At 40.5% G+C, this 27,774-nt stretch overlaps 1 protein-coding gene across 2 annotated transcripts; it reads right to left on the bottom strand.

Moving 5' to 3' along the window:
* Positions 1-968: 968 nt before the first annotated feature.
* TERF2 (telomeric repeat binding factor 2) lies at positions 969-25,168 on the bottom strand. Of its 2 annotated transcripts, none has more exons than XM_045987862.1 (10): positions 24,776-25,168; positions 24,575-24,670; positions 23,793-23,923; positions 14,690-14,776; positions 13,542-13,688; positions 11,786-11,892; positions 9,433-9,825; positions 4,783-4,868; positions 2,577-2,620; positions 969-2,142 (listed from the first exon to the last, which is right to left on the bottom strand). In XM_045987862.1, exons 1-10 carry the CDS (start codon positions 25,152-25,154, stop codon positions 1,984-1,986), a joined length of 1,629 nt encoding a protein of 542 aa, XP_045843818.1. In that variant the 5' UTR covers positions 25,155-25,168; the 3' UTR covers positions 969-1,983. The 2 variants fall into 2 exon arrangements, with proteins under 2 accessions (XP_045843818.1, XP_045843819.1); XM_045987863.1 differs by having other exon boundaries at positions 2,577-2,617.
* Between the last annotated feature and the right edge of the window lie 2,606 nt (positions 25,169-27,774).

Here is a 27,774-nt window from a genome sequence, read left to right as displayed (position 1 = left end):
CATTGACTTCCAAGTGGTAATCCCTTAAGTGTCATAAGCTAATAAAGAACAGACTTCATAATTGTATTCAATTCTAGCAAAGGCCACGGGGACATCACCGTACTCTGCAGGCACAGTGGCTCTGCAGCAGTCTTGCTAAGGTGAAGGCAGCAGAGACTGGGATCACTTCCCAACAATCAAGCATCCCTACCCACATCCTATCAATGCAACAGCCCCAACGCTACCCATGTCATAAGCAGTGACTTAGATTCCCCAAAACAGTCATCAGTTCAGAGTACATATTATAGTTCTATAGAAGCTGTGGGCATAGTTTTATGTTTGTACACATTTTAGGAATACTATAATAAACATACCCCTGAAGTTATGTTAAAAAATGTTAATGGACTTGGGCATTTCTCAGTTTGAGAAACACTGATAAGGATATTCTGCTTCCTTAAGTGTATCACGGTGTCACTCTTCGACCTAGAGAGTTAGTCAAATAATGTTAGAGTGGAAGAGCTAAAAGCCCTGGATCCTAACCCCCTGCAGACGAAGACCACAACTAGCTGCAGCCAGATCAAGAGGGATCTGGGTCTCACCTTTTCACTGTAGCTTCATTTGGGGGTAACTGATAGAAAAGTAGTAGTACCAGATCCCAAAACATGTAAATAGATAATAAAGCTGTACAAAGTTTCTAACTTGTACCTACAGGAGGAATTTTAAAACTGTAGCATTTCTTTACACCTTGCCTTTCACTCAGAAGTGAGAAAGGGGGAATTTTTTCCCAAAAATATATTATATAAGGGTATGGACAAATTAAGACGACACTCCCACATTTCTGTTCAACATGGCTTTCAAGGATTAAAACATCCAATACAGTCCAACATCTGCTTCTTAACATAGTCAACGTGGTTCAGCAAAGCTGCTCAACAGTTTGCTCCCTCCAATTGCTCATACACGCTGTGCTAGAATTAAATAGCTCCTTAACATTTGAGAGAAGCAAGACTTTAATGAAGAATGCTACAAGTTATGGACAATAATTAGTTCTCATATTTTAAAAAAAGATTACAGAAAACACTTTACTGATTTTTTTGTGTGCCAAAAAGACAGTCTTTAAGGATGTCCGAGAGAGACAGCAAGCACAACACAGTACAAAAGGAGAAGGGAATGTTGAGTTTTAGAGCAAGACACTAAACACAAGCACAGTTAGGGAATCAGGCGGAAGCAACCATTTCACAAAGAATGGAATTAAGCATTTATATTCAATCAGGATTTTTTAAGCCTTAAAAGTCCAGCATAAGGAAGGGATTTGGGCAGAGGGGATGGAGGAGAGGGCTAAGCTTATCTACAATCACCGTTTTACAAAAAAAAAAAAAAACACACTGGTTCAACCACAGGAGAGGTGGAGGTTAAACCTGCCTACGTAGCCCAGCAAATATCAAGAGCAAATGCCAAGGCTGTCAGGTCTAGATGCTGATGTTACAACTGGCTTAAGAGTTTTTACAAGAGACTCTGATTCCACCACCAAGACTGGTCTCTCATCAGCCTGGGTTCATGACAGATGAAGTTCCTCTGCATTGTATCAGAAGGCCAAAGCTTTACCTGGAACAAGTTCACTCCAGATAATGCTCCCATTGCTGGTTTTAACAGGTCAGAGTCATAAGTGGCTTCTAACAGACTCCACCATTTCCTAGGAGAAGGTTCTACTGATTACCAAGGATTTAAATTCAAGCAAACCACTAAAGAAGGGAAATACTAATGATATTCTGGCACTGTACAAGCTATGTGCCTGTCATCCCTGCCAAGGACATGGGGTGGACTTGGCTTTGTTTCTCAGCTCCATGATCTCCAACAGCGATGAAGTAGAACAGGGACCTCCTCCACGTCGGAGGAGGATGCCCAAAATTCTCATCCCAGCCCAGCTTCTGAAAGAAACAACAGACTATCAGGGGCTATTATTAGGAACCATGCTCCTGTGAATTAATGTGGAAATGAAAGCCTGTTTCAGTTCATGCCAAGTCTTTTCATGGTCCGCCAGCGATCCTTAATCATCACAGCTGTTCGGTTAACAAATGGGTAATTTTTGGAAATGGCAGCCCAGTTTCCTTCCCCATATTTCTGCACTCCAGCCTTGACCCACTCGCTTTCTTCTACAGTCCACTTCTGCAAAAGAAGACCAAAATATTGATCACAGCCCGTCTCTCCACTTATGCACATTTTCAAACAGTGAAGAGATAAACTCAAGAATCCTAGGACAATAATCTGAACCCAAAAGGAGGATTTATATTTTTAAAACACGATAGAGTTAAGTTAACCCTGTGGATTTAGACATTTCATAATTTCATTGTCCTGCCATTTCATCCTGATCACTTCTGCATCAAAACATCAGTGTTTGTTGTTCATTATCAGGAAAGTGTGTCAGGTTTCTGTCATATATTTTTCTTCCAGAAAATAATTATTACTGTAACTTAGTTTGGATCTAAAAATTCCAAAAGATCTTTTTACAGGTGTATGGGTAGCCTATGCTAGGAGATGTGCTTATTTTATCTCTGTTCTACCACATTATCAGAAAAGGTCAGAAAATAATTTTAAATTACCTGTTTTTTTGTTACACTGGTTGCACTCTCTTCATCTGGTGCTGCTGGAAAACATTAAAAAGTAGACTCATTTCAGAGTTCACCTTTCTCTGCACAAACCAGAAGAAAAAGACATCAAATGTTCCTAAAGGGAAAACCTGACTGAACTTTCCCAACATTGAGAGGAGGATATCGCTAAAGGGTAATTTGTTTTTGTCCTTTGTTTGCAAGGTATCAATTATTTCAGCCAATGAAAATCTGTACAAAGCAAGTATTTTACATACAGACATTCAATAAATATTGGTTAGTGATGGATTTTAGGCTCTTTAGTAAAACCTACATGATTTTCTAAAATTACTGAGGGACTGTGATATTTAAAACCCTAATATATACACATCTACAGGTGATCCTTAAAGAATGCAGGACTTAGGGGAACCAACTCCCATATAGTCAAAAATCCATACTGACTCCCCAGAAACTTAATAGCCTACTGTTCACCAGAAACATTACCAACAACATAATAAATTAACAGTTTGCATGTTAAATGTATTAAACACTATATTCTCACAATAAAGTGAGCTAGAGAAAAGTCTAAAGGAAATCATTAAAAAAATCTTAAGAATACAGTATTATACTGTATTTTTAAAAATGTGTATAAGTGGACCTGTGCATTTCAAACCTGTGTTAAGGGTTGACTGTATTATATACTTTGTGTGTGTGTGTGTGTGTGTGTGTGTGTGTGTGTGCACGCGCGCGCACATGCGCGCATGTGTGCGGGTATAAATTCTGATTTGTAGCCCCTTGCTAACCACTGCTTTGAAATAACACAATTTTACTGTTTTTTTTTTTAAGAATTTTACTGTTTTATGCCAGAATTTCCAAGTCCCTGATCATTTTACTTAAGTAAAATGTGATTCAGTTCCTTAAAAGAACAGCAGAGTTACTGCTTCCCACTCAGAGACCCCATAGGAGAGCGGCTCAAGCTCCACCCTCTCACCATATGGAAACATATGAGGCCTCAAAAAAATGCATCAAGATAATTTTTTTAAAGGCCAGAGGGCTACAGGAGGGTCTGCTAGTATAAAAGACATGCCACTGGAAGCGGCGAGCCATTAAAAAGCTGTAAGAAAGGGGCGCCTGGGTGGCTCAGCGGGTTGAGGCCTCTGCCTTCAGCTCGGGTCATGATCCCAGCGTCCTGGGATCGAGCCCCGCGTCGGGCTCTCTGCTTGGCTGGGAGCCTGCTTCCTCCTCTCTCTCTCTCTGCCTGCCTCTCTGCCTACTTGTAATCTCTATCTGTCAAATAAATAAATCTTTAAAAAAAAAAAAAAAAAAAGCTGTAAGAAAAGGCAAAGTTGCATAAACATAACTTGCTGAGTGTCTGCTTCAGCAGATGCTACTGTCCTAGCAGTGCTTCCTGAACAATGAAGGTGGCTCAGGAAAAGGGATACTTACAGGGGAAGGCTATTTGGTTTTAAATTATGAAGTATTTCATACTATAGTAGAAGCAGACTTTAAAGTTGACACATCTGGACTGCACTGGACGTGGATGTTTTTAGAACTTTTATATCCTGTTGTTTTTAAAGATTTTATGCCACTTTTACTGATTTTCTGTTACTTTCCCCTTTCCTGTGTGATCCTGATCTTGCCAACTACACCTGTGCCAATGAAGGTACTTTTTAAGGACAAAACCTTTGGGACTGGCAGAAGTTTACTGTTGCTGTGTTACCAAAGTCTTTAGAATCTCCAAGATTATGTTTTAGCACTTAGATATTTCCATTAGAATGCAAAGTATGTGGTGGGAGAGATTCTACTGCAAATGCTATGAACTTTAGTATTAATCATGGAAAAGTAACATTTCTTATTTCAGAAAAAAATATATATATTGAAACTGGTAAGAGATTTTTTTTTTTACTTATATAAGAAATGCAGGGAATGACCACATCTACCTTTTTTAATTAAAAGACTTTGTGAGTGTTCATCAGCTACAATTAAATATAGGATTTACTTAAACAAAACCAGGAATTCTCTTTAAATATAAAGTGCTGCTTTGACAGTCTCCATTGTTTAATGGGAAAGGACATAAAACTGACTCCTCATGAATCACAATAAGGAACTTACTGGACTTTTTCTAGTTTGGAGACAAGCAGTTTCTAGAACATTAATGTGGTAGTAACACACATCTATAATTCAGCTAGTGTCAAGGACCAAGGAGAATGTCCTAGCTTACCCTGAACTTGAAACAGTTCATCCTCTTCCACCCATGTCTCTTTTTCTTCAACCCCATTAGAGCTGTTCCACTTGCCTTTGGGTACTCTGAGGGGAGATCAACAAGAGGACAAGATGTAAAACAGATCATTGGGATTATCCCATATTCTGTCCTGGGCTCTCTCACAGCCTGTACTCATCCCTGTTCTGCTGTGACCACAGCTGAGATTCACTGACACACAACTCCCAAACAAATCCTGACCTAGCAAGGCATCTCCATGTCATCATCCCGCAGGCTGCAGGGTCATCCCTCAAACTGAGCAGTGAATACAGCACTATCACCCTCAAAGTCTGCTTATTTTCCCATTTTTGTTTGGTTGGTTTTGACTCTAATTTTGAAAGTCTCAGCATTCTTCTAACCTAGAACAAGCAAACTGCTCCCGGTCCTTCAAAGACATGCCCCGTCCTGTCTCTGGACTGCACTCTTTTCCCTCTCCATTCCTCTTGTCCAGGCACATGGACCTTTCACCAGTATTACACTAGTCTCTTAACTGGAGTCTCTGTCCCTTGCCTCATCCCCTTCAAAAATTACCCGAACATCAGTCTAAAATTACCTCATCCCTTCTCTGTTCCATGATCACTTCTCACTGTCTCAACGATGAAGGCTGTATGGGTCAGTTAAGATCATTCACTCTGGCTCCAGCCAGCTTCTGGCTACCAAAGCCTTCTCTCTCCAGCCCTGCCCCCACAACCCCATGAGCACAAACAGCAGAGCCTCGCTTTCTGCTACTCTTTACCTTCTATTAGCTCTGTACTCTTCTCTATGGTTACCTCTGCTTGGGATTCCCTTCCCTGCCGAGTAGAATTCTACCCATTTTTTAAGGTCATCATTCCAATGAAGCCTGCCCTAAATCCAGGCCCCCAACACACACAAAAAGCCCCCACTCCTCTACCGTTGTGGTTGTGCCTCCACTTTATTGAACAGCCATTTCATAACACACACCCTAATCATAAGCACGTTGCAGGCAATGGCTGTATCTTCATCTGTCTACCCCAAACACTTAGCTCAGTAACACATACCCTAATAGCAGCTGGAAACACATGTGCTAAATTAATAATGGGATTATCAAAGAGCTGCAAATAAATTATACCACTGACAGAGTAGTAAGCAAGTAAGAATCGTTCCTGTGCACATGAAATGTTAAGTACTTGAGTATAACCAAAAAAGTTCCAAAACTAAAAAATAATCCCTAACCCAAATTATTGAATAAATGAAAGCTGTAGTCAGTCTTCTCTAATCAACTGTAACTGTGTTTACCTGATTAATAGTACAACTGTCCTGGAAACAGAACACAGCACAAATCTGACCTCAGAACTATAACATCTATTACAAAGCAACATGGAAGTATCTGAGTTAAATTTTGAAGAATTAATATAGATCAAATGACCTGGAAGGTTTGACCAAGAGTAGAGACAAACCTCAGTCTCCATTCCATGAACAGAAATTTATTTTTAAGGCTGGCTAGGTATTTTGCAAATGAGTAATGAAAGCAGTTCATTTAAGAAATATAGACTTGAAAAAAAATTCTTGAGTTCCATGAATGAGACAAATGGTGAACCATCTACTTTCCATTATGTTTAAATTGGCTCATATCCTCCAAAATTTTATTTCTGAGAATAATTTGCTTGAGACAAGTGACAAAATTACATGAGGTTTTTCCTTTTTAGGATATTAACTGTGTGGATTATTATTTAGAAAAAAGTCAGGATTACAGTTTCGGTTTTCTACCTGCTTATCCCCATGCTGCGATAAAAATGATTTTAACCTCTGGTTCCGGCATTTCCATCTGCATATCTGCTCATTCCTCCTGCAGACAATCTATACAGATCACTTTGGTAAACTCCTGCTCTTCCTTTGAACTCAGCCTTTACTTTGTGTACAAATGTTTGGTACTGCCTAACTTCTGTTGTAGAAGAGACTCAGATCTGGGTCTTCCTCTCACTGTGGCTCTGCGGTCCTGGGCAAGTTAGGTCACTTCCTGGTTCTTATGCTCCTATTGGTAAAGTTAGAACTTGATGAGCCGTGAATGGGCTAAGGGAGTCTGATCTCAAGGGGTCAGCAAACTACCAGCCTGTGGCTGGTTTTTGTACAACCCTTGAGCTAAGAATGGTTTTCACCTTTTCAAAGGGTTGCTTAAAAAGAAAAAAAATTAACAACAGAGATACAAGTGGTCCAGAAAGCCTAAAATGTTAATCCTTTACTGGCCTTTTATAGAGGTTTTGGGTATGACCCTTTAAACTGCAAGAACCAAGAATTATCATTTGGTTAATAAATATCTAATCAGCACTTGTCCTTGTCAACTGCTATAGGACATATAAAAATCTAGTAGTTGTGACCATGGCCTCCAGGTGATTTACCTTAATCCTGCCTTTAATTCCATCAGCGATCCTAACTACTCATCCTGTAGAAGTCTCCAGCCACCCATCTTGTCTCCTTTGCCTCAGTGCCTGTTCAAAAGCCATCAATGGTAGCTCATCAGGCCCTCAGACTAGCTGTATTAGAATGATCTGGGGGCACAGTTAGAAAAGCAGGTTACAAATCCATCCCCTGCCCCTTCTAATTCAGTATTAAAGAGCCTGGGATTATGTATTTTATTAAACGTTCCACAGACTAGTGATAAGAATCCCAGCTTCAGAACCTCCGCCTGATAGAATACAATAGAACTTAAGACACCGCCCATCTCCCTTCATCCTCTCTCTGCACTATATTCTTCTGCTATACAGAGTACACGACATTTTCTTGGAGCATACTAGGCTTTCTCATGACTTTATACAAGGGGTTTCTGCTGCTTAGAACCCCCACCCCACCAAATGCCTGATGACCTTCTTACTCTTCCTTCAAGGTCAGCTCAACATTTGCTCCTCTGCAAGGCTTGCTGTACCCACAACTTTGCTGAGCAGGCTCAACTCTTCTTCCTGGAGCTCCCTGGTAGCTCACACAATTCCTTTAAAGCCAGGCTGTTCCTGGCCAGATAATATCTTCAGATTTGTAGGTCTTAATGGCTCTGTTCCAATTACTCAACTCAGTGTAAAATCAAAAGCAGCCACAGACAATACATATGTGATGTTTGTGGCTGAGTTCCAATAAAACTTTATTTACAAAAACAGGTACCAGGTAGATATAGCCCAGGGGCTATAGTTTGCCAACCTCTGCTTTAGAGTACCCATCATACTTCATGCCCTTGACACGAGAGAGGTGGATAGGCCTAAAACTTCACAAATCTTCCCTTTTATAAAAGCACTGGAAGCATGTACTCTCTCTAGTTTCCTCATCTGTTCATGGGAACAGTATCTATACTTTATAGGACTGCTGCAAGTAATAAAGATCATTTATCACATGAGAATAAAATGTGTTGGGCTCCATTTGCTTGCCTAGCCAACGACTCACTCACTTCCAGATGCAGGTAGTGGTACATATAGTGCAGATTTGTGCCTGAGTATTAATCATTTAGATGCCACAGCTTCTCTGGGCACCTAGCAGATGCATGTCAGAGCACAGGTCCCCACACAACTACAACAAAGCAGTGGTAGAGATGGCAATGGCCTTGAGACCAGCAAGGTGATCACTTACAGCAGGGTGACCAGGGGAGAGTTATGGAGGAGGCAGAATTTTAAGAGGCAGCTTTGTGTATGTGATGTATAGGACATGGACTTTTGCGTCAAGATCTGAGTTCAGGCCCCTCATTGGGCTCCATATTGGGTGTGGAGTTTACTTTAAAAAAAAAATCCCAAAGCCCAACTTTGCCACTTTTCAGGTTTGTGACTACAGGCAAGTTAATAACTTTTCTAAACCTTCTAAAATGGGGCGAATATATCACTCATGGATGAGGGTTCTAGAGATTCAGTAAAATAATATGTGAAAAGTGCCAGGCTCATGGAAAGTTCTCTAGTCAATGTCAGCATCTCTTCTCTTTGAAGGATGGATGGGATTGTCACAAGCAATGATGGAGAAATGACAGTCCAACTGTGGGGAATGAGAGGAAGCAAGAAGAGTAGAGTAGCAAAAACAGAGTGTGTTCCAGAGAGAACAAGCAAACCAGTTTGCTTGGAGAAGGATCCACAAAAGGACACAAAGGGTAGCAAAACTTGAAAGCCAGGTTGGGGGTCATGATGGGAAGCAAAATAAAAGCATTCTAACCACTGCCCCATAGAACCTAGCAGAATGTGAGAGATTAGTAGATGTTTACTCAATTTGCCAAGTCTTAATTGCTCTTAGAAGGTGCAAAACTATAAATATTCATAAATCTTTTTTAAGGCTCAAAGTCTAAGTAGCCCAATTCAAACAAATTTCTTTTAACAAAGAAGACTGGTATTTAGTTGTCAAGGCACTGAGAAGTTTGCTAAAAATGAAAGCAGCGATGAGTGGGAGGCTCTGAAACCCTTCCATCCTCACTCACATCTAGAGCAATGCCTGGAAGCCCATGGGTGGGGCTTCAGAACTGCCAGAGATGGCTATGTTGTCGCTCCCCTCTCCCAAGTCACATTCTAGCAGTTTGAGCAAGCCTTGGTGGTGAATAACTTAGCTGAAAGTTATTTCATTCATGGAAGCAATACCAGGCCCAACCAGGACCACCAACCATCCCCAAAACTGCTACAAAGAAGGTCTTCATACTTGGGATTCTTCTCCCCAGGAAGGGGCTGGTTGAGAACGGTGGGCTTGGATGGTGATGCTGGGACGACCTCTTGGGAGGCGTCCAGACCTGTGCTTGGTTCAGTACTCTGGCTGTCCTCCTCCAAAACCAATCTGCTTATTGTCATGCGCTTATTCTTGGGCTGCAGTTCGGAAGCACCCTCACTCTCAGTAGGGGCTGGACTTTCATTTTCATCTTTTCTTGGTCTCTTGTTTTTGAGGGCTGGTGATGGCAGGGACACCTGATTAGGAAGTACCAGATCTTTCTGGTCCAGTTTTGAGAAGGCTGCTTCAGAATCTTGTGCACTGGACAGAGTCTTGAAAGCTGCTTTCAAGGTCATAATTCCAATGGTGGTTGGAGTAGTCCGTAACTGCCTATATATGAAGCAAATATACAAGGATCAATCTCACCATTATTGATGCTCATCCAGATAGCCGCAACTTTTCCAAAGTGTGAAGCCTCAAATGAGACAGAGGACTCTTGGAGTGAAGGACTCTTCATTTAAAAAAAATAAAAGAGGGGCACCTGGGTGGCTCAGTCAGTTGAGTGTCTCACCTTGGATCATAATCTCAGGGTACTGGGATCGAGCCCCACATAAGACTACCTGCTCAATGGGGAGTCTGCATGTCCCTCTCCCTCTGCCCTTCCCCCTGCTTGTGTGAGCTCTGGCTCTCAAATACATAAATAAAATCTTTTAAAAATTAAAAAAAAAGGGGGGGGGTGCCTGGGTGGCTCAGTAGGTTAAAGCCTCTGTCTTTGGCTCCGGTCATGATCCCAGGGTCCTAGGATTGAGCCCTGCATCTGGCTCTCTGCTCAGCAGGGAGCCTGCTTCCTCCTTTCTCTCTCTCTGCCTGCTTCTCTGCCTACTTGTGATCTCTGTCTGTCAAATAAATAAATAAATAATCTTTAAAAAATTAAAAAAAAAAGGTAAGAAATTGCTCTTAACAACTTTATAAAGCTTCCATTTATAAGCATAAGTAGAGGCTTTAAATATAAGTTGAACTCCGGAGTTTAAACTCCAAGTAGGAGAACCTTAAAGGACTAGAGCCAATGACATTCCCCCTCCAAGAGACCTTTTTAGGCAGTGCACTAACCCCTTTTGTCTGCATGAACTAAAGTACTGCTTTCTATTACGTAAGAACTCTCTGCATAGTGCCAAACAGTTACAAGTCCACCTGGGCAACCAACTGACATTCTAGCAATCTCACCTTAGTCCCGTCCAACCCTCCTGTGGGAGAAGGAAAAGACTGGTCTCCATTCTGCCCCCTTTCTCCTACAGTACACTTCTAAATGGGACTTTTGAGAATTCTCTGAGTTAGAAGTGTGCCATGCAGCCTTAGAACAATGAGAACCTGCCTTTTCATAATAAAAGTAAGTTCATCTATCATTTGGAATGACTAGTATACTTTAAATAAATAAAAACTGTTAGGAGAGGCCAACTGGCAGCCTGTAAGCCAAACCCAGCTGGCAGATACGTCTTATTGCCTCACCTATGCAAGTTTTGTTTTTTTAAGTTGGATTAATTGCCAACTCAGAAATCTGCCAATTCAGGGGCGCCTGGGTGGCTCAGTGGGTTAAAGCCTCTGCCTTCGGCTCAGGTCATGATCCCAGAGTCCTGGGATCGAGCCCCGCATCGGGCTTTCTGCTCCGCAGGGAGCCTGCTTCCTCCTCTCTCTCTGCTTGCCTCTCTGCCTAGTTGTGATTTCTCTGTCAAATAAATAAAATAAAATAAAATAAATAAAAGTCTGCCAATTCAGAAACCGGGAAAAACTGGGAAAGCTAAAGAAACAAAAACAAAAAACCGTAGACGTCTCACACAAAAATCTGAACTACAGTTTGGGCATCCTTGGACATTCCCACATAGCAACTATCACATGAAGCTTAAAAGTATGTCCTCTTTGGTTCACACTCCATGTTCTGAACTGCATTATCTTACACCCACTCCTGTGCATTTCCTACTGGGCCCCCAAAGGCATCTAAACTTGTGATCTCTGCTTTAAAAACTTGTTTTGGGAATCTGATTCACAAGTCTGAACACTACCTTAAGAGATCAGGTATCCACAAGGAAGTAGTGTGTAAATGTGGGCAAGGCAAGGATAGGAGAACAGAGAAGGAAAGAACCTTTAAGGAATAGCCAGTCGGAAACTTCTGTTAGGGATATGACATCCAGTCTTCAATATTCTCATTTTCCCGGGGTATGCTCTTTAACTCCCACAGTGCCTTGTACAAGTAACCTAGTACCAGGAGGAACTAACTGATTCTGCTCTAAGGAGACTGCTGCCAACAGACTACCCTTGTGTTTCACTCAAGATCACAAAAAGCCATCCCTCTCACCTTGCAGGTTCTCTGAGTGGCTTTTGCACAGGCTCTGGTGCTGGCTGTTTATCTTCCTTCACTGTACTGGAGGCAGCAGTCTCAGATTTCAAAGCCTTCTTGGCCATCTGGGAAAAGAAGGATGTCATCAGGAAGAGGAAGCCACAGAATTTCATTAATTCTCGTCTTTCACCACGAACATCCATATGCAACATGCAGACATGTTCACTTATAAATCCAATCTAGGCATAAACTAGAGGCCACAGAAAGGGAGAGGACTCACAAGAACTATTTCAAATGTCTTGCTTTTTCCTTCCTCAAAAAATGGCTCAGAGTTTTCTATACTAAAGAAGAATTCAATCTGAGTGGTGCTAACCGTCTTGACACTGTAAGAATTCTTTAACCTTTTAGACAACAAATAAGTACCTAATTTTACTTTGTACTTCCTTTTTTTTCTTCTAATCTCATCCCTAATCTAGTTTCTCAATGCCAAATATACCTTTGGGGTCATGCACAAAAGTCAGAATTTTTTTCAAACTTGAGATAACTGGTGTTTATATTAGTGTCTTTTAGTGTGTTTGTCTAAAATTTTTTGTAACTCTATATCCACAAATATGTTTTGCCTAGTAACTCTGAAAATCCCAATACTACATAAAGCCCTGAGTGGGCCAATCTTGCTCTGACTCTAACTGCTCATCTGTGTCTGCCTTTGATTAAAATTTTATGTTTCTCATCAGTCCAGTATCATTGTTTCAGATACATATGCCTGTAACAAGTGATGTCTTTAAAACTGAGAGGTCTCTCCCCTCACAGAAACAGTGGCAGGTTATTTTCCAGTTGTCTGGAATACAAAAGAGAGGACGGTTGGCCAGGCTCAAGTGTCCTGATACTTGCACCCTGAACATCCCAAACTATCTGCTTTGCAGATGGTCTGACAACTGCCAAATAACTGCTCCTATCAGTGACACTATCCCAATATGGGCCTGGCAGATATACTGTCATGTACTAAGATACTTTCTTTTTTTCTGTCTGTGTTTCTCTTTCTGTCTAAGATCTTATTTTTAAGTAATCTCTACACCCAGTGTGGGGCTCAAATGCACGACCCCAAGATCCAGAGTTGCACGCTCTATCGATTCAGCCAGCCAGCCAGCCACCCCAAGCTAAGATATTCTCAACTCTCTAAATGTTGGTGATTTAAAAAAAAAAAAAAGACAACAACAAATCTTCTTAGTTTCCCAATATCACAGCCTACCCTCTAGGGCAGCCTGGGTTCTAATTCTTCCGCATGCTGTGCTGAGCCTCACCGCTACCATTCTTTCTGCTTATCACTTTGATCCAATTAAAGAATGTCTTCATTTGGTTTCTGTTGCCTTATCATCCTTCTGGTCACACCTTTTTTTCTCCAGTTATTCCCTCTTCCTGTTAACAACCCCATCACACCATGTCTACCAAACTACTCCTCCCAAACTCAACTCAAATTTCATCTCCTTTGCAAACCACCAGTAATTTTAAGTGTGTCCCTACTCTGGCCACACAGATTAATCACATGTAGGAGGTATAAATGAGAGGTAAGGGAAACCAGGTATGTTCCATTTTGCCTCTGTCACAATCTCTGCTTCTGTGTATTTTAGGCATTTAATTAAGAAAGACAGTGCATATAATTCAGTCTTGTACACACATTTACTCTTTTCACTTATAAAAAGAGTTGTCCTTTTCTAATTGCCTGCACATCCTCAAGGCCACATCATGCTTATTGGAAAAGGCGGCCAAGGCCCACCGTGAGGAGGTAGGGCTCTGCATCATCCAGGTGACTCTCCAGGAAGCGCAGCATCTTCTGCTGGAAGGTCTCATAGGAAAAGTTCTGGATAACAGGGTGGGCCAAATTCTTCTCACGGATAATGTTCAGGAGATCATTTCTCAGCTTCTACACAAAGGACCGATATTTGTGATATAAAAAAGAACTCCAGTAAAAATTCAATGATGGTGAGTTGAGACAATACTATTAGAACTTTCACAATGCTATCAATGGCAATCACTAGTACATATATAGTAAGGGGAGCCTATCACAACGAACAGGTCAATAAATTATGGATCAGCCACAGAAGTTACTATGTAGCTATAAAAAAAAAAAGATGAACTTAGAATCTGAAGTACCATTATACATTCATACAAAGATTTTTAAACTTAAGAAAAAAAGGATGAAGCAGCTCCTTAAGTGGTAATACAGAACAATCTTCAAGGTATGTTAAGTGAAAAAAGCAATTTACGACATGTTCAAATTAGGGTGTAGAATATGCTCACAGGTGCATATAGAAAGACCAGGAAAAATGGATATATGTATATATCTGTATACACACATGCACATTTGTTGGCTTGCATATGCGTAGAATATCTCTGAAAGGATAAAAGAAAAAAAAATTGGTTGCCTACCAAGAGAGGAATGAGGTGGACGCTTTTGTTATACCTTTTGAATTTTACTATATACAGGTATTACCTTTTCAAGGACTCAAATTTAGATTTATAAAGGAAAAAAAAAAGCAGGGCACCAACAGAGCTTTTGACACCAGAAAATAGAGGAATTAAGTCCTCACCAAGGCAGAGTGTCAAGTCTGCAGGATCAGCATTTACGTAAATAACGTTAGAAGTGTTTCAGAACTTGATAGCTTCATACCTGTTGTTGATCACTTAAAGTTCTGTCACAAACCTGACAGAAATGGGCAAGAACATAACTTGGGTAAATTTATATAATGAAAAATAAATTTTGAAAAGCCTATCTCACAGTAAGCTATCCTGGATATAAAAGACAAGATGCTAAAGGTGCCAGATATTTAGATAACATTGCTAACAAAGAACCCTTTCCCTGTTTCCCCACAAAAAACAATGAGATGGATTTAAGTCATGGGAGCAAAAATATATCAAATTTACCTGAGTTGTGGGGTCCTTGGACATATGTTTTTTCAAAATTTTTGAAGCCTTTTCAAATTCTTTGTTTTTGATACAAATAATGACAGCCTACAAAAGGGGAAAAAAACCTTTTTTTTTAACTGTTGTAATAATGACAGGTGTAATCAGAATACCAGATACTAAAATAAACTACTAATAAGTAAAAACGAATCTTATATATCCAAGAACTTCTTCACATTCTGTCAAATCCCTATACTAACAGTCACGGCTCAGGCATTATGAACAACTATAAGCACTCTTCTTTAACTGTGTAGGGTAGTAGATTTTCAACATTATACTGGATTTTTAAAAAAAATAGCTGATAAAGCAAAATCTGATCCTCTGGATTACAGACCATTTACCCAATTTGAATAGGGCATCCTAAGGAAAGGCAAATGGGCAGGAGTCATTCCAGGTCCCCAGAACAATTGGATCTGTTCTTTTTGGATGCAAAAGCTTTGATATAATGATGGAGACAGAGAGGGGAGGATATACTGTGAGGGGGGGAAAAAGCCATTTGCTGACCACAGAGTTCTGCTAGTTCCATTCAGGAAAGGCCCGAGGCCATTTCTGTAGGACAGCCAACACAGCCTCTCACTATCCTAAACCCCAGCTGGCAACTCCAGTTCAAGTGTGCAGGGAATTACTGAAATGAACAAACCCAGCACATCCACAGGTAGCACACGAGGGCAAAATTCCAGGTAGGATGCAGAAGTCTCATGAGCCACAGAGATAAAGCGTCCTTTAGTAAAAACCCCAAGAAAATATATGTAGAGGAAAAATGACAGTGATCAAAAATTTTAAGTTATATTTTTAAAATATGTCATTTTTTCAAAAAATTAGAAAAGCCAGGGAAAACTTGGGAGCACTTGGAGTTACCTAACAAGGTAAATCCTGTCTCTAAGAGAGGTAAAAGAAACACCACACACACACAACAGGGAAGGAAAACTGGTCCATAGATATTTTCAATCTTCATTTCAGGGAAGAACTAAAAGAGATACGGACCAAGAGATGTAGGAGTAGCAAAAGGAATTAATCTCTGGTGATTCTGTCCTCAGCATGCAAAGGAAACTGGTGTCAAATGCTCTTGAATAGCAGGCACGACCATAAATCCTTGCTGCCCAGGGAAGGTACAGAGTAGGTCTTTATATTTTGTCAGATGACCACATTCACTTTTATATCATTTTCAGCAGAATAACTGTACTAAGACTATACTTACTTTCTTGAAGAATTCAGAGGTTTTACTTTATATAAAATAATTTAGATCCTATTATATGTTTAAATTTTATTTAACATGCATACAGTAAAATGGACTATTGGTGGAGGGGGGGGTAGTATCCTGAGTTTTAATACATGTATTGACTCCTGTAATCACCACAGTGAGAATACAAAAACCTGCCTTTGTGCTACCCTTCTGTAGTCACCCCTTCCCCATCCCCAACCCTTGGCAACCACTGATCTTTTCAGTTTTATCTCTTCAAGAATGTTGTATAAATGGAATCCTATGCATGTAGTGCTTATTTTTTAGAGGATATAACCCTGAGACACTTCTTTCCTTCTGTGTAAGTGCCACGAAGATCCATCTATGTGATGCGTTATCTGTAGTTCGTTCTTTCTTATGGCTGAGCAGTATTCCATTATTTGAATGTATAGTAATGCCTCCCACTCCTCTTTCCTATACATACCTACCTATGATAACGTTTAATTTATTAGGCACAGTAGATTAACAATAAACTAGAACAAATGTAACAATATACTGTAATAAAAGTTGTATGAATGTGGTCTCTCAAAATATCTTACTGGACTGTACTCACCCTTCTTGTGATGTGAGATGGTGGGATGCCTATGTGATGAGGTGACGTGAGGTGAATAACACAGATATTAAGACTTAGCCCTAGGTGACTACTGACCTTCTGCCTTCTAACCGTGTGTCAGAATTGTCTGATTTCCAACCACAGTTGACTGTGGGTAACTGAAACCATGGAGTGAAACTATGGATGGGGTGGGAGGGCTACTGTACTACTTTTATCCACTGACCACTGAAGGGTATTTGGGTTGCCTGCAATTTTTGACGAGTAGGAATAGATGTTAAATCGTTCATGTATAGGTTTTGAGGTGAACTTAATATTCCTCTAAGGTAAATACCCACAAGTGGAATTACTGGGTCATATGGAAGGGCAGAGGGAGAGGGAGAAGGCTCCCCAGTGAGAAGGGAATCCGATGCAGAACTCAATCCCAGGACCCTGGGATCATGACCTGAACTGAAGGCTCAGGTGACTGAGCCACCCAGACTAAACTTTAAAGTTTAGCCATTCTAATAGGTTATGTCCTAGTAGTCACTGTGATTTTAATTGGTATTTCTCTATAGACTAAATCATGTTGAACATCTTGTCATGTGTTTATATGCCATTTGTATATTCTCTTTGGTGAGGCTTTTGCCCATTTTTTAAAATAGTTTTGAGAGTTCTTTATATATTTTGGACACAAGTCCTTTGTCAGATACGTGATTTGCATATATTTTCTCCTAGTTTATAGTTTGTTTTTATTCACTTAACAGTGTCTTTCTGAACAAAAGTTTTAAATTTTGATTAAGTCCAATTTACCATTATTTCCTCTTATCAAAATTTCCTCTTAACAGATCAAGCTTTTATTGTCATAACTAAGAACTTTTGCCTAAGTTCAGGACATAAAGTTTTTCTTTCATCTTATTCAATAATCTTTACAACTTTACATCTCATATTTAGATATGATCCATTCTGAATTAATTTCTGTGAGATCAAGATTCAGTTTTTGCATATGGACACCCAACCACTTCAATACCATTTGTTGAAGACTACCCTTTTCCTATTGAATACCATTTCCACTGCATTGCTTTCACATTTTTGTCAAAAACCAATGTCATATTTGTGTAGGCCTATTTCTGGACTTTGTCTTCTGTTCCATTAATCTTTATTTATGGTTATGAGTATCTTTAGGATGATTCTTAAAATTGGATAGTGAATCCTTCAACTTTGTCCTTTTACAGAATTGTTTGGGTTATTTTAGTTTCTCTGCTTTACCATTTGTATTTTAGAATCAGTCTATGTCTATACAAAATCCTGTTGTGATTGTGATTGGAATTATATTAAATCTACAGATTAGCCAGAGAGAAATGACCTCTTAACTTTATTATCTTCCAGTCCATGAACATGGTGTGCCTTTCCATTTATTAGGTCTTGATTTCTCCCTTTTTTTTTTAATTTTTGAAGATTTTATTTATTTATTTGACAGAGATCACAAGCAGGCAGAGGCAGGCGCAGAGAGAGGGGGAAGCAGGCTCCCTGCTGAGCAGAGAGCCAGATACAGGGCTCAATCCCAGGACCCTGGGATCATGACCTGAGCCAAAGGCAGAGGCTTTAATCAACTGAGCCACGCAGGCGCCCCAAGGTCTTGACTTCTTTCATCAGCATTTTGTTTTTCCACATACAGAAACTGTACATGTTTTGCTAGTTTTATACCTAAGTAATTCTTTTTCTTCTCTTTTGAAGCTATTGTAAGTGGCACTGTTTTGGTAATTTCATTTCAAGCCATTCACTGCTAATATATACTGGAAAAATGAATAACTTCATGTGTTGATTTTTGTATCCTTCAATTTTGCTCAACTTATATATAGATTTTTTTAGTGTATTTCATGGGATTTTCCATATGGACCATCATATCATCTGCAAATAGGGACATTTCTTCCCTTCCTCTCTAGTCTCTTGCCTTTTCTTTTTCTTGACTTACTGCAGTGGCCAGGTCTTCCCATATGACATGATTTGCAAGTGGTAAGAATGGGCATCCTTGCCTTTGTATCTTAAGAACAAAGCAGTCTATCCTCCATTGTCAAGTATGATGTTAGCTGTAGGTTTTCTGTAGATATCTTCTATCAGGGTGAGAATGTTCTCTTCTATTCATAGTTTCCTGAGTATTTTTATCATGAACTAATGTTGAATTTTGTTAAATGCCTTTTCTACATCAACTAATATATTTCATTCTTTTTTAGATTAATAGAGTGAAGGACATTGATTGATATTCAAATTTCAGATTAGCCTTGTATTCCTGGGGCTTAGTTTCCCTACTGAACTGCAACAGCATCCAGGGTTAAACAGCAGGATAGACAGTAAAAAGACAAAACAAAACAGTGGAATGTGCTCTGTGTTCTGGGGGGGTCACAGCTCTACTGCTAAAGAGAATGGGTTCTCTTCCTTTAGTTCTAGTGCCACCCCGCTGTCACTGTTGTCATTGGGCCACTGCTGCTACCAGGGCAGTACTGACTGGTGCCAGGGCAAGAGAGAAGGGAGAAAAGAAACCCTGGGATTTCTCTCATCCTCCCTGACTTTTAGGAGATCCCTTTGCACCTCCCCAGGCCAGAGGAAGCCTTTTTGGAGTTCTTTCTGGTCCCACCTAGCATGCATTTCTAGGTTTCTCAGGAGACTTCAAATCCAGGCTGGATGGTACCAGAGAAGGAAAAAATGGTATACTAATCATCACCAGTTTGGTGGATCTTCAGATTCTGGTTTTCTTCCCCATCTGTTTACTACCATTTACATTTATGAATCCACAGACAGCTGCTCCACACATTCTGTATAAGATTTATACTTGCATTAAGAAGGACAAGAGAGAGCATGCTTACTCTCTCTTTTGGTTTTTTTTGACGTGAGAGTTTTCAGAAAGAAGTGTAATTTCTTCTCTTATGTAGCTGTTAAGGTTCTTAGGGTATAAGCAATAGCAATGGTCTCTGGCTAACTTAAACAAAAAGGAAATTCCAAGCATAGATTTTCAGTAGAGGTGGGATAGGTCTGTTGAGGGGAAACAGCAGAAAGCACATAGAAAGAGAAAACCAAAATTCACAGAAGGGAAAAAAAAGGCTAAAGAAGCAAACTCAGAAAACAAACAAACAAAAACAACAAAAAACCAGGCTGTTATGGGAAGCAGGAATGCTCAAAAAGCTCTGACAAAGCCTTTTATTTCAAGAGTTAAGGTATTTAGAGACTGTTTTATGCACCCAGCCACGCTAAAATGGGGTAAGGCCCCAAAAGAAAAGATGGTATTACCAAAGATGCAGGGGAGAATGTTCCACAGCAAAAAGCAACAAATAAATGCTTTTCCGATAATGTGCCATACATGTTACACTCTGCTGTTCTCCACGGGAACCTAACTAAGGAATCTCAATTATGAAGAGAAAACCAATTTAGCTTCAATATCATAAAAAGCTTACAGAATCAGTTCTCAAAAGTTTTAGTCTCAGGATTCCTTTCTACTTTTAAATGTTAATGAGGACCCAGAAGAGCTTTTGCTTATGTGCATTATATCACCATATTAGAAATATAAAAGTAAGAAAAACTTAAATAATATTTATTAATTCATTTAAAAGTAACAAACACATAGCAGGTTACTGTATAAAACATAACTTTATGAAGAATTACTATGCTTTCTACAACAAACAATGAGAAGGCTGGCCTTGTATTACATTTTTTGAAATCTCCATAATACCTAGCTTCATAGAAGAAAGCTGGATGCTCATATCTGCTTCTCCATTCATACTGATGTGTTGTTGTGGTTAAAGTATATAAAAGAAAAAGTCCAGCCTCACACAGATATAAAGTTGGAAATCGGAGGAGTATTTTAATAGACCTTTCAGAAAATTGTGGATATTCTTCTTTGACTCTATACCAAATTTGGGCAAGTGAACTTTTCATCATCTGTTATATTAAAATCTTTTAATCTATCTTGCATTTTAAATGGATCTTTTACCTATGAATGATTTTGTAATATAATGCACTGGCCATTTGGAAAATATTTTTTTACTAAGTTATACAGATCTTTCAAATGTTGACACATTCATTAGAAGTATTTTTTAAATCACAGCTGTTAATTAACCACCATCAATCTTATGAGAAAAGCCTAAGGATTGGGAGGCTATCAGGTACATCAATACAAGTTTTCCAAAATTTGAATTTTTACTTGAAAGCTTGAGTTTTATCACTGGCAACAAATACTACCAACTGTTTTCTCTGAAATGACAAGTTCCCATTGCTCTTTTGCAAGAAAATGACTGCCACATGCCCCACCTCAATAACCAAAATTTGTCAGTTCTTTCAAGAAAGGTGTTCCATTAGAAAAGCACCTAGAGTAGCATGCAACTCAATCTCACGAGCTACCTCCTGAGGACGACCATCATGTTATGTGGCAGAAATGCTTTAGGCAAACTTCCTGCTTTGTCAAAAAATACTGAAAAGGTGTTTGCTCAAGGGCCTAGATTTAATAAAATCAATTTACTGCTTTATCAAAGACATTCTTAATGGAAACTGGCTTTTATTTATTTTTCAACTACAACTATGTGGCAGTGAAGACTACAATAACTAGTAAGAAAAGTTACCACTTCCTGGGTCATGTTAAAGCACCAGGAATTTTACCCATCAGTGCTTTTGCACCATTAGTGCAAAGTCAGTGCACTGAAAGTCAACTCATCTGGCACTGTTACGAAAAATAGTTTTGATTCCTGAAGGGGTTCTGAAGACCTACAGAAATCCCTACACCCAAGGCTCCTGGGTAGCTTAGTTGGTTAAGCAACTGCCTTTGGCTCACGTCATGATCCTGGAGTCCCAGGACTGAGTCCCACATCAGGCTCCATGCGCAGGGAGTCTGCTTCTCCCTCTAACACTCTCCCCTCTCATGCTCTCTCTTACTCCCTCTCTCTCAAATACACAAATAAAATCTTAAAAAGAAAGAAAGAAAGAAATCCCCACACCGCATAATGAAAAGTTCTAACTTAACTTATTTGACACACTTTAACAAAAACTTAATAGAATTTTAAATGAACTGTCGAGACACTTTACAAAGCTTAGAATGCATCAAAAAGCCTCAACAGCCTGGGCATCCCATGGTATTTTCCTGAAGATGACCATAAACAGATCCTATGACTCTAAATGAAAAATTAAAAAAACAAAATAAATTGAGGCAAGTGATATGGTTATCATTTAATAACTAAGAGTTCAAGGCAATTGTAGTGGCCAGCCTCTAAGATGGCCCCCAATGGTCCCCACCCTCTGCATAGTCCCATTCCTCACACTAATCCACAGTTGGTCCAGTCTGTGTGACCAACAGCATATGGCAGAAGTAATGACACTTCTGAAATTAGGTTATAAAAAACTGCAGCTTTTATCTTGGGCTCTTGTTCTCCTGGATCACATATTCTAGAGGAAATAAGCTATCATATTGTAAAGAGCCCTGTGGAGAGGCAAGAAGATGAAGACTCCAAACAACAGCCAGCAAGGAAAGTGAGTCCTGCTAACCATGTGAGTGAGCATGGGAACAGATCCTTCCGTCCCAGCTGAGTCTTGAGATGACTGCCACCCTAGCAGACAGCTTGACTACAGTCTCATCAGAGACCTCAAGCCAGGAACACTCAGCTGAACCCAACTCTTGGAAAGTGAGAGACAATATTTACTGCTTTAAGCTGCTAGATTTGGGGGTAATTTGGTACATAGCAATAACAGTAATATGGCAAGTGTAACAAGAAATCTGGTACATGATGGAAAATGGAAAAGCAGAAGGGAGTCAACATAAGGGTACGGTTGACTATTTTGAAAGAATTTAGACTTTGCTAACAGATTTTTCATAAGGAAGCCTCCCAAATGAGACCTATAAACTTAAATAAGAAATAATAATAAATCAACAAGTATACAGATGAAAGCCCACAAGACTCTTCCAGAAGAGGGTACAGAGACAAATCTACAGCTCTTCTGTTCTGAAGGAACTGCATTTCTGAATCCACTACCTACTTAACAGGAACTACATGAATTACTTTGAAATGGGTACCATTTCTTCCCTGCCCAGTTTTTTTCAAGATTTTATTTTTATGTAATCTCGACACCCAATGTGGGGCTCGAACTCACAACCCCAAGATCAAGAGCTGCATGCTCCACCAGCTGAGCCAGTCAAGTGCCTCATGATACCATTTCTTCCCATTCAAAAGATCCTTAGCTCTTCTGAAAGTAGGCATGGATTTCTCCTCCTTTGCTATTATGTCTTTTCTGGCATTTTCCCTCCAACACAAAGGTGACCTACCCCTACTAAAAATCTATTCTTGGACTTATTCCTCTTTGGAATTTGGATTATCTGAGCATTCTTTCCAAGACTGAAAGTATCCTGCCCAAGGTCCTTAACTGAATAAATATCAGCACCTCACACACACACTAGTCGTTTTTTTTTTAGCAGGGTACCTAAGTACCCAGCACACTGCTAAGGGACAGGAAGTCTTCACTGCCAAGCAGTTTTATCTTCCCACCCCCATGTCAGATCCCATCTTTTTAGGGGGTGCTCTTTTCTTACCAATTTCCTTACTTTCTACTACCAGAGCAATGCTGAGCTGCTGTTCTTCAGTCCCCACTTCTACATCTGCTTCCACACCCCAGACTTGGTTACTGAGGAAGAAAAACCTTTTTCTGACTGGTTCCCACTGCCAGGCATGTTTTAAATAAGTTCTACTACTTGAAGCTACCTGAGCCAATGACACACAGTCCCAAATTCCAAGACACTCCAGTAGCTTCTTCCTTGTCAAGAACACTGGCTGTGTCACCCTTCTACAATTCACTGTTTTTCTAACCGGCTGATCTAGATATCCTACAATCTTTAATCCTGTTTGTTGAAAAGGAATGTTCCTCTTCAGAGTCAGTCCTACATTTCCCATGGCCCCAGCTATCCTCTTTGGTTTATTATAAACAAAGATGACCAAAACTTAGGCCAGTTGCTTCTAGCCCTTTAACACTGCTCCTGAGTGGTGTGATAACCTCCAAGATGTCAGTCTTCAAAGCCAACCCAATTCTTGTGGATTGTGGCCTCTCCTGCCAAGGCCCACAAGGAACACAACCAAAATCACAAAAGCAGCATACTTGCCATTAAACAGTTTCCAAGCCTGGTCGAAGAGATGTAACATCTGTGTGTGTCTATGTTTGAGTGTGCTCACTTGCTTTCTCCATCCCCACACAAAAAAGATAAGCATTGTATCCTCAAAGACATCTTCTTTGTCAAAAGAAAAAAGGAAATAAAAATAGAGCCTTACAGCCTCCTTGACCAGTTTTCTACTGGATTCGACCACTGCCTCTGTCAGTGTAAATTCCGTTTTAATCATCTCCAGCACATTGATAGCTGATTCCAGTGGTGTGAGCTCAGCCTCCATATCAAAGGAACAGTCTAGGACAAAGAGCACAGTTTTCACTTTAAGCTATTTTATAAGCAGAAGCATATCCAAAAATACATGTTTATCAGAAAAGACACATGTAAATATAGAAAGATTTGCATTTAATTTGCTAACGTACTGGCTACAAGTTTACAAACATGTTAAGTGTTCAAATTCAAACCAATAAATTTGGAGTGACTATTTTTTAATAATTTCAAAAGCAGGTAGAAATTTATTTTTTAACACATGAATTTGCATCTCAAATTTCAGGACACACACACCCTCCTCAGATACAAGGGACCAGAAACTGAAGACAGTTTTGCTAAACAGCTCTTAAGTTCAATTAAAAGAAAAAAAGTGCTTATACTCTGAAAACCCTTCTATGGGGGAAAATCTGGCCTTAACATAACTCACTAGATCCCAGCAAGGTTGGGGCAAGCAAGAAACAGGTGGGAGGAAATAAAAAACAGAAAAGCAGCCAAGAGAATCCTAACTGGAGAAAACTAGACCCAGAGAACAGACTCATCCCAGAAGGGAAAAGACCACTGTGATCGAAACATAGCAGTAGTGCACCTTAACCTCGAATCCTTCAGTTCCAGACGTAAGTTGGAAAACAACAACGTAACCATAAATAAACCCAGAGAAGAACACAAAAATTGCCATACCTAAATTTTCCCCTTCTTCGATGCGCGACAGACACTGCATAACCCGCAGCAGCCGGGACACGGTATGCTCCTTCCCCAAGGGCCTGACAAGCAAAGCTAGGAAAGAAGACGTCGTTGGCTCGGCGATCCCCCCAGCGCCGACCCCCAGGCCCCACAGATCCCCTTCCCCAACCAGCCTCCTTCCCCAGGTCCGGCCCTCACCCTGCATGATGTCCCGGATCTGCCTGAAGTCCCCGTACCGACTACCCCGAAAGGCCCGCAGCGCCTCGTGGAAGTAGAACTTGAGCACCCAGCGGTTGACCGCCTCCTCCAGCCGTGCCTCCCCCGCGCCCCGCTCCGTGGCGCCCCCCAGCCCCGGCTGCTGGCGCCCCCGCCGAGCCCGCCCGCTGCTGCGGGACGCCCGCCGGCCTGCCGCCCGCCCGCTGCCGTCGCTGCTCCCGCCTCCTCCCGCCATCGCGTCCGATCGCCGCGCGCCCTCCCCGCCTTCCCGGCCGGGCCGCTTCTTCGACTGTGACGCCTCCGGGTCACGTACGACGCCCGGGCCGGAAGCAGGGCTTGCCGTCCCAGCTCCCGCGGCCATGACACGGACGGTGTTCTTAGCCGCCCGCGGGCTTCTGGGAGGGAAAAAACCGTGCTTTGCCTAACCCCGCCTCGGACCCCGTAGTTCTCGGTGTGCGGGCCGCAATGCTTGCTGGGACTTGAAGTCCAAGCCGTCCAGGGCCGTGCACGAAGCGGGTTTGCAGTCAAGTGTCAACTTCGCTCCGAAATTATGGAACACTTTGAGATTTGGGGATTACGTATAAGATATTGAAAAATATATACAAACACAAAATTGTAAAGTGTAACACACATTTTATAGAAGAAAGTTTATCAAGCAGATTTACATTTTTAAACAAATTATTTTATTTATTTTTTAACAAGTAATTTAAAGCAAAGGCCAGTGTAAATCCAGTCGAGGTCAAGAAATACATTATGACCGGCACCACCAAAACCTCTAGACATATAAGGCATGTAATTTTTAAATTACAGAAGTAACATGTTAGGAAAAAAAAATAAACAAAAGGATTAACATTTAAGTCACCCATAATCCCACAGGAAAGAATACATTGACGTGCAGTTTTATAGCCTTCTAGTGTCTTTTGTACGTAGTGTATGTGTGTGTGTGTGTGTGTGTGTGTGTGTGTGTGTGTTTTCTACTAAAAACGGTGTTATACTATATATATTTTATATAATCATTTTTCATGTAATGTATAACGAACGTCTTTGCATGCCGTTAAATATTTTTTCCACAGTATCTTTAACAGCTATATACCATTCTCATGTATAGGTGAACCAAAGTTTTCTTCATTTAAGCCCCTAATATAAGATGTTCAGGTTATTTCAAAATTTTCTAATTTTAGACAATCACAATATTAGAAACATACTTTTAACAGTACAGTTGCACAAATTTATAATTATTTCCTTAATATGGAATTAGTGAGTCAAAAGATACACAGTAGAACACACATCAAAATATTTCACTTGTGGGGCGCCTGGGTGGCTCAGTGGGTTAAGCCTCTGCCTTCCACTCGGGTCATGATCTCAGGGTCCTGAGATCAAGCCCCGCATCCGGCTCTCTGCTCAGCAGGGAGCCTGCTTCCCCCCTCTCTCTGCCTGCTTGTGATCTCTCTCTCTGTCAAATAAATAAATAAAATCTTTTAAAAAAATATGTTTCACTTGTTACTCTTTGTCAGTTCCCTTTTGCTTTTGAACAAGCTGCAGACGCCTTAACATGATGTTTAAAGCTTGAAGAGGTTGCCAATTTGCCAACATCATTTTGTGCTCACATGTGTGTATGCACAACTTCTGTCATTTCCTTTTCACTTGCTACTCAACTGCCTTATCTTATCTATTCTAGCCTAACTCCTTCTTGTCCTTCAAGCCTCATTTAAGAGAATTTCAACCATTCTTGACTCCTTCTGGGATGGGTTAAACATCTCAATGCTCCCTCCTTATCATCATCTCATATTTCATCCTTCCTGAAATACAATATTTAGAGTTAGCTGCTTTGGGAAACAGATACCCTGTCTGCTTGTCCACCCTACATCCTGGAACCTAGCTCAGGGCCCGACATATTTCTTGAGGTTGGATTTGACTAGGCACATGAGGAAGGCTTCTGGTACACATTGAAAAACCATATCATTAGCAAATTATATTTACTGCAATTTAATTTCATACCCACCAAGAAACTATATTTACTGAACAAGTGACATTCTTAGGGCTGCCTCCCATTTCTTATGTATTTGTGTCATGATTTTCTAGGTACAGAACAGCTGACTACATAATTTTATGACTACACAGGACATCTTCCCTGAGTTCTTTTCTCCCTTTCTGTCCTGGAGAGGACTTCAAAAAAAAAAAAAAAAATCATGGTCCTTCTCTCCTTCTCCAAGTTTTCTTCTTGTCCAACTCCTGTTCCAAATCCACTTACAGCCCTCACCTTGCTTGACACATTCCTAAACCTTACTTACTCCCCCCCCCCATTTCTGTGATGGGTTTGACATAAAGACCTTGGAGATTCCATTCCCATTCCTTCACTGGATGCATCATTGTCCATATCTTCCACAGGTGGGCGGGATGAATGAACAAGGAGCATTTTCAGAGGACTGAGTGGGCGTGGAGTCAGTGTAGGAAGGAAGTGGGGACATAGGATGAGAATCACCTATAGATTCCTTTGATGCTCTTGGAATTCATGGCCCAGCGTGTGGACCAAATAGAGAAATCCGGTTGTGAGGATGGTTTGCCCCCTCTCTGAGAGGTCCAGTAACTGGTTGAGCTTAAAAGGCTTTTCTACCTGCTTCACTGGATTAGAAAAAGCAAAGATCCAGTTTGGGACTACTAAAGGACAACTCAGGAGGGCAAGTGGCAACATCACTGAGGTTGTGAAATCACATGCTAGACCCTTGAATTAGTTAGGCATAGACCTGAATCTGTATAAAATCTGGGTTGTCAAAACTCTATTTGTAGACATTCCAGAATAGAAAAAGGCCTCTAAATCTGACAGATCTTTGGTGATTTGGGCTGTTGTGCCATCCCAACCTGTCTGTCTTAACCAGGAGCCAAATTGCCTGCCTTGCATTCTGACTCTTCATCTTGTTAGTCATGTAAACTTGAACAAATTCCTTAACCGTTGGGGCGCCTGGGTGGCTCAGTCAGTTGAG

Source organism: Meles meles, chromosome 19 (assembly GCF_922984935.1).
Source record: "Meles meles chromosome 19, mMelMel3.1 paternal haplotype, whole genome shotgun sequence".
Classification (NCBI taxonomy): Eukaryota; Metazoa; Chordata; class Mammalia; order Carnivora; family Mustelidae; genus Meles; species Meles meles.
This window is presented reverse-complemented; position numbering and strand designations above follow the sequence as displayed.

Coding starts and splice junctions, on each gene's coding strand:
- TERF2 (XM_045987862.1), bottom strand. CDS start 25,154: ATGGCCGCGGGAGCTGGGACGGCAAGCCCTGCTTCCGGCCCGGGCGTC. Junction 23,924..24,574: donor CGAAGAAGGGGAAAATTTAG/GTATGGCAATTT, acceptor TCTTTGTCCTAG/ACTGTTCCTTTGATATGGAG. Junction 9,826..11,785: donor CCACTCAGAGAACCTGCAAG/GTGAGAGGGATG, acceptor CTTCATATATAG/GCAGTTACGGACTACTCCAA.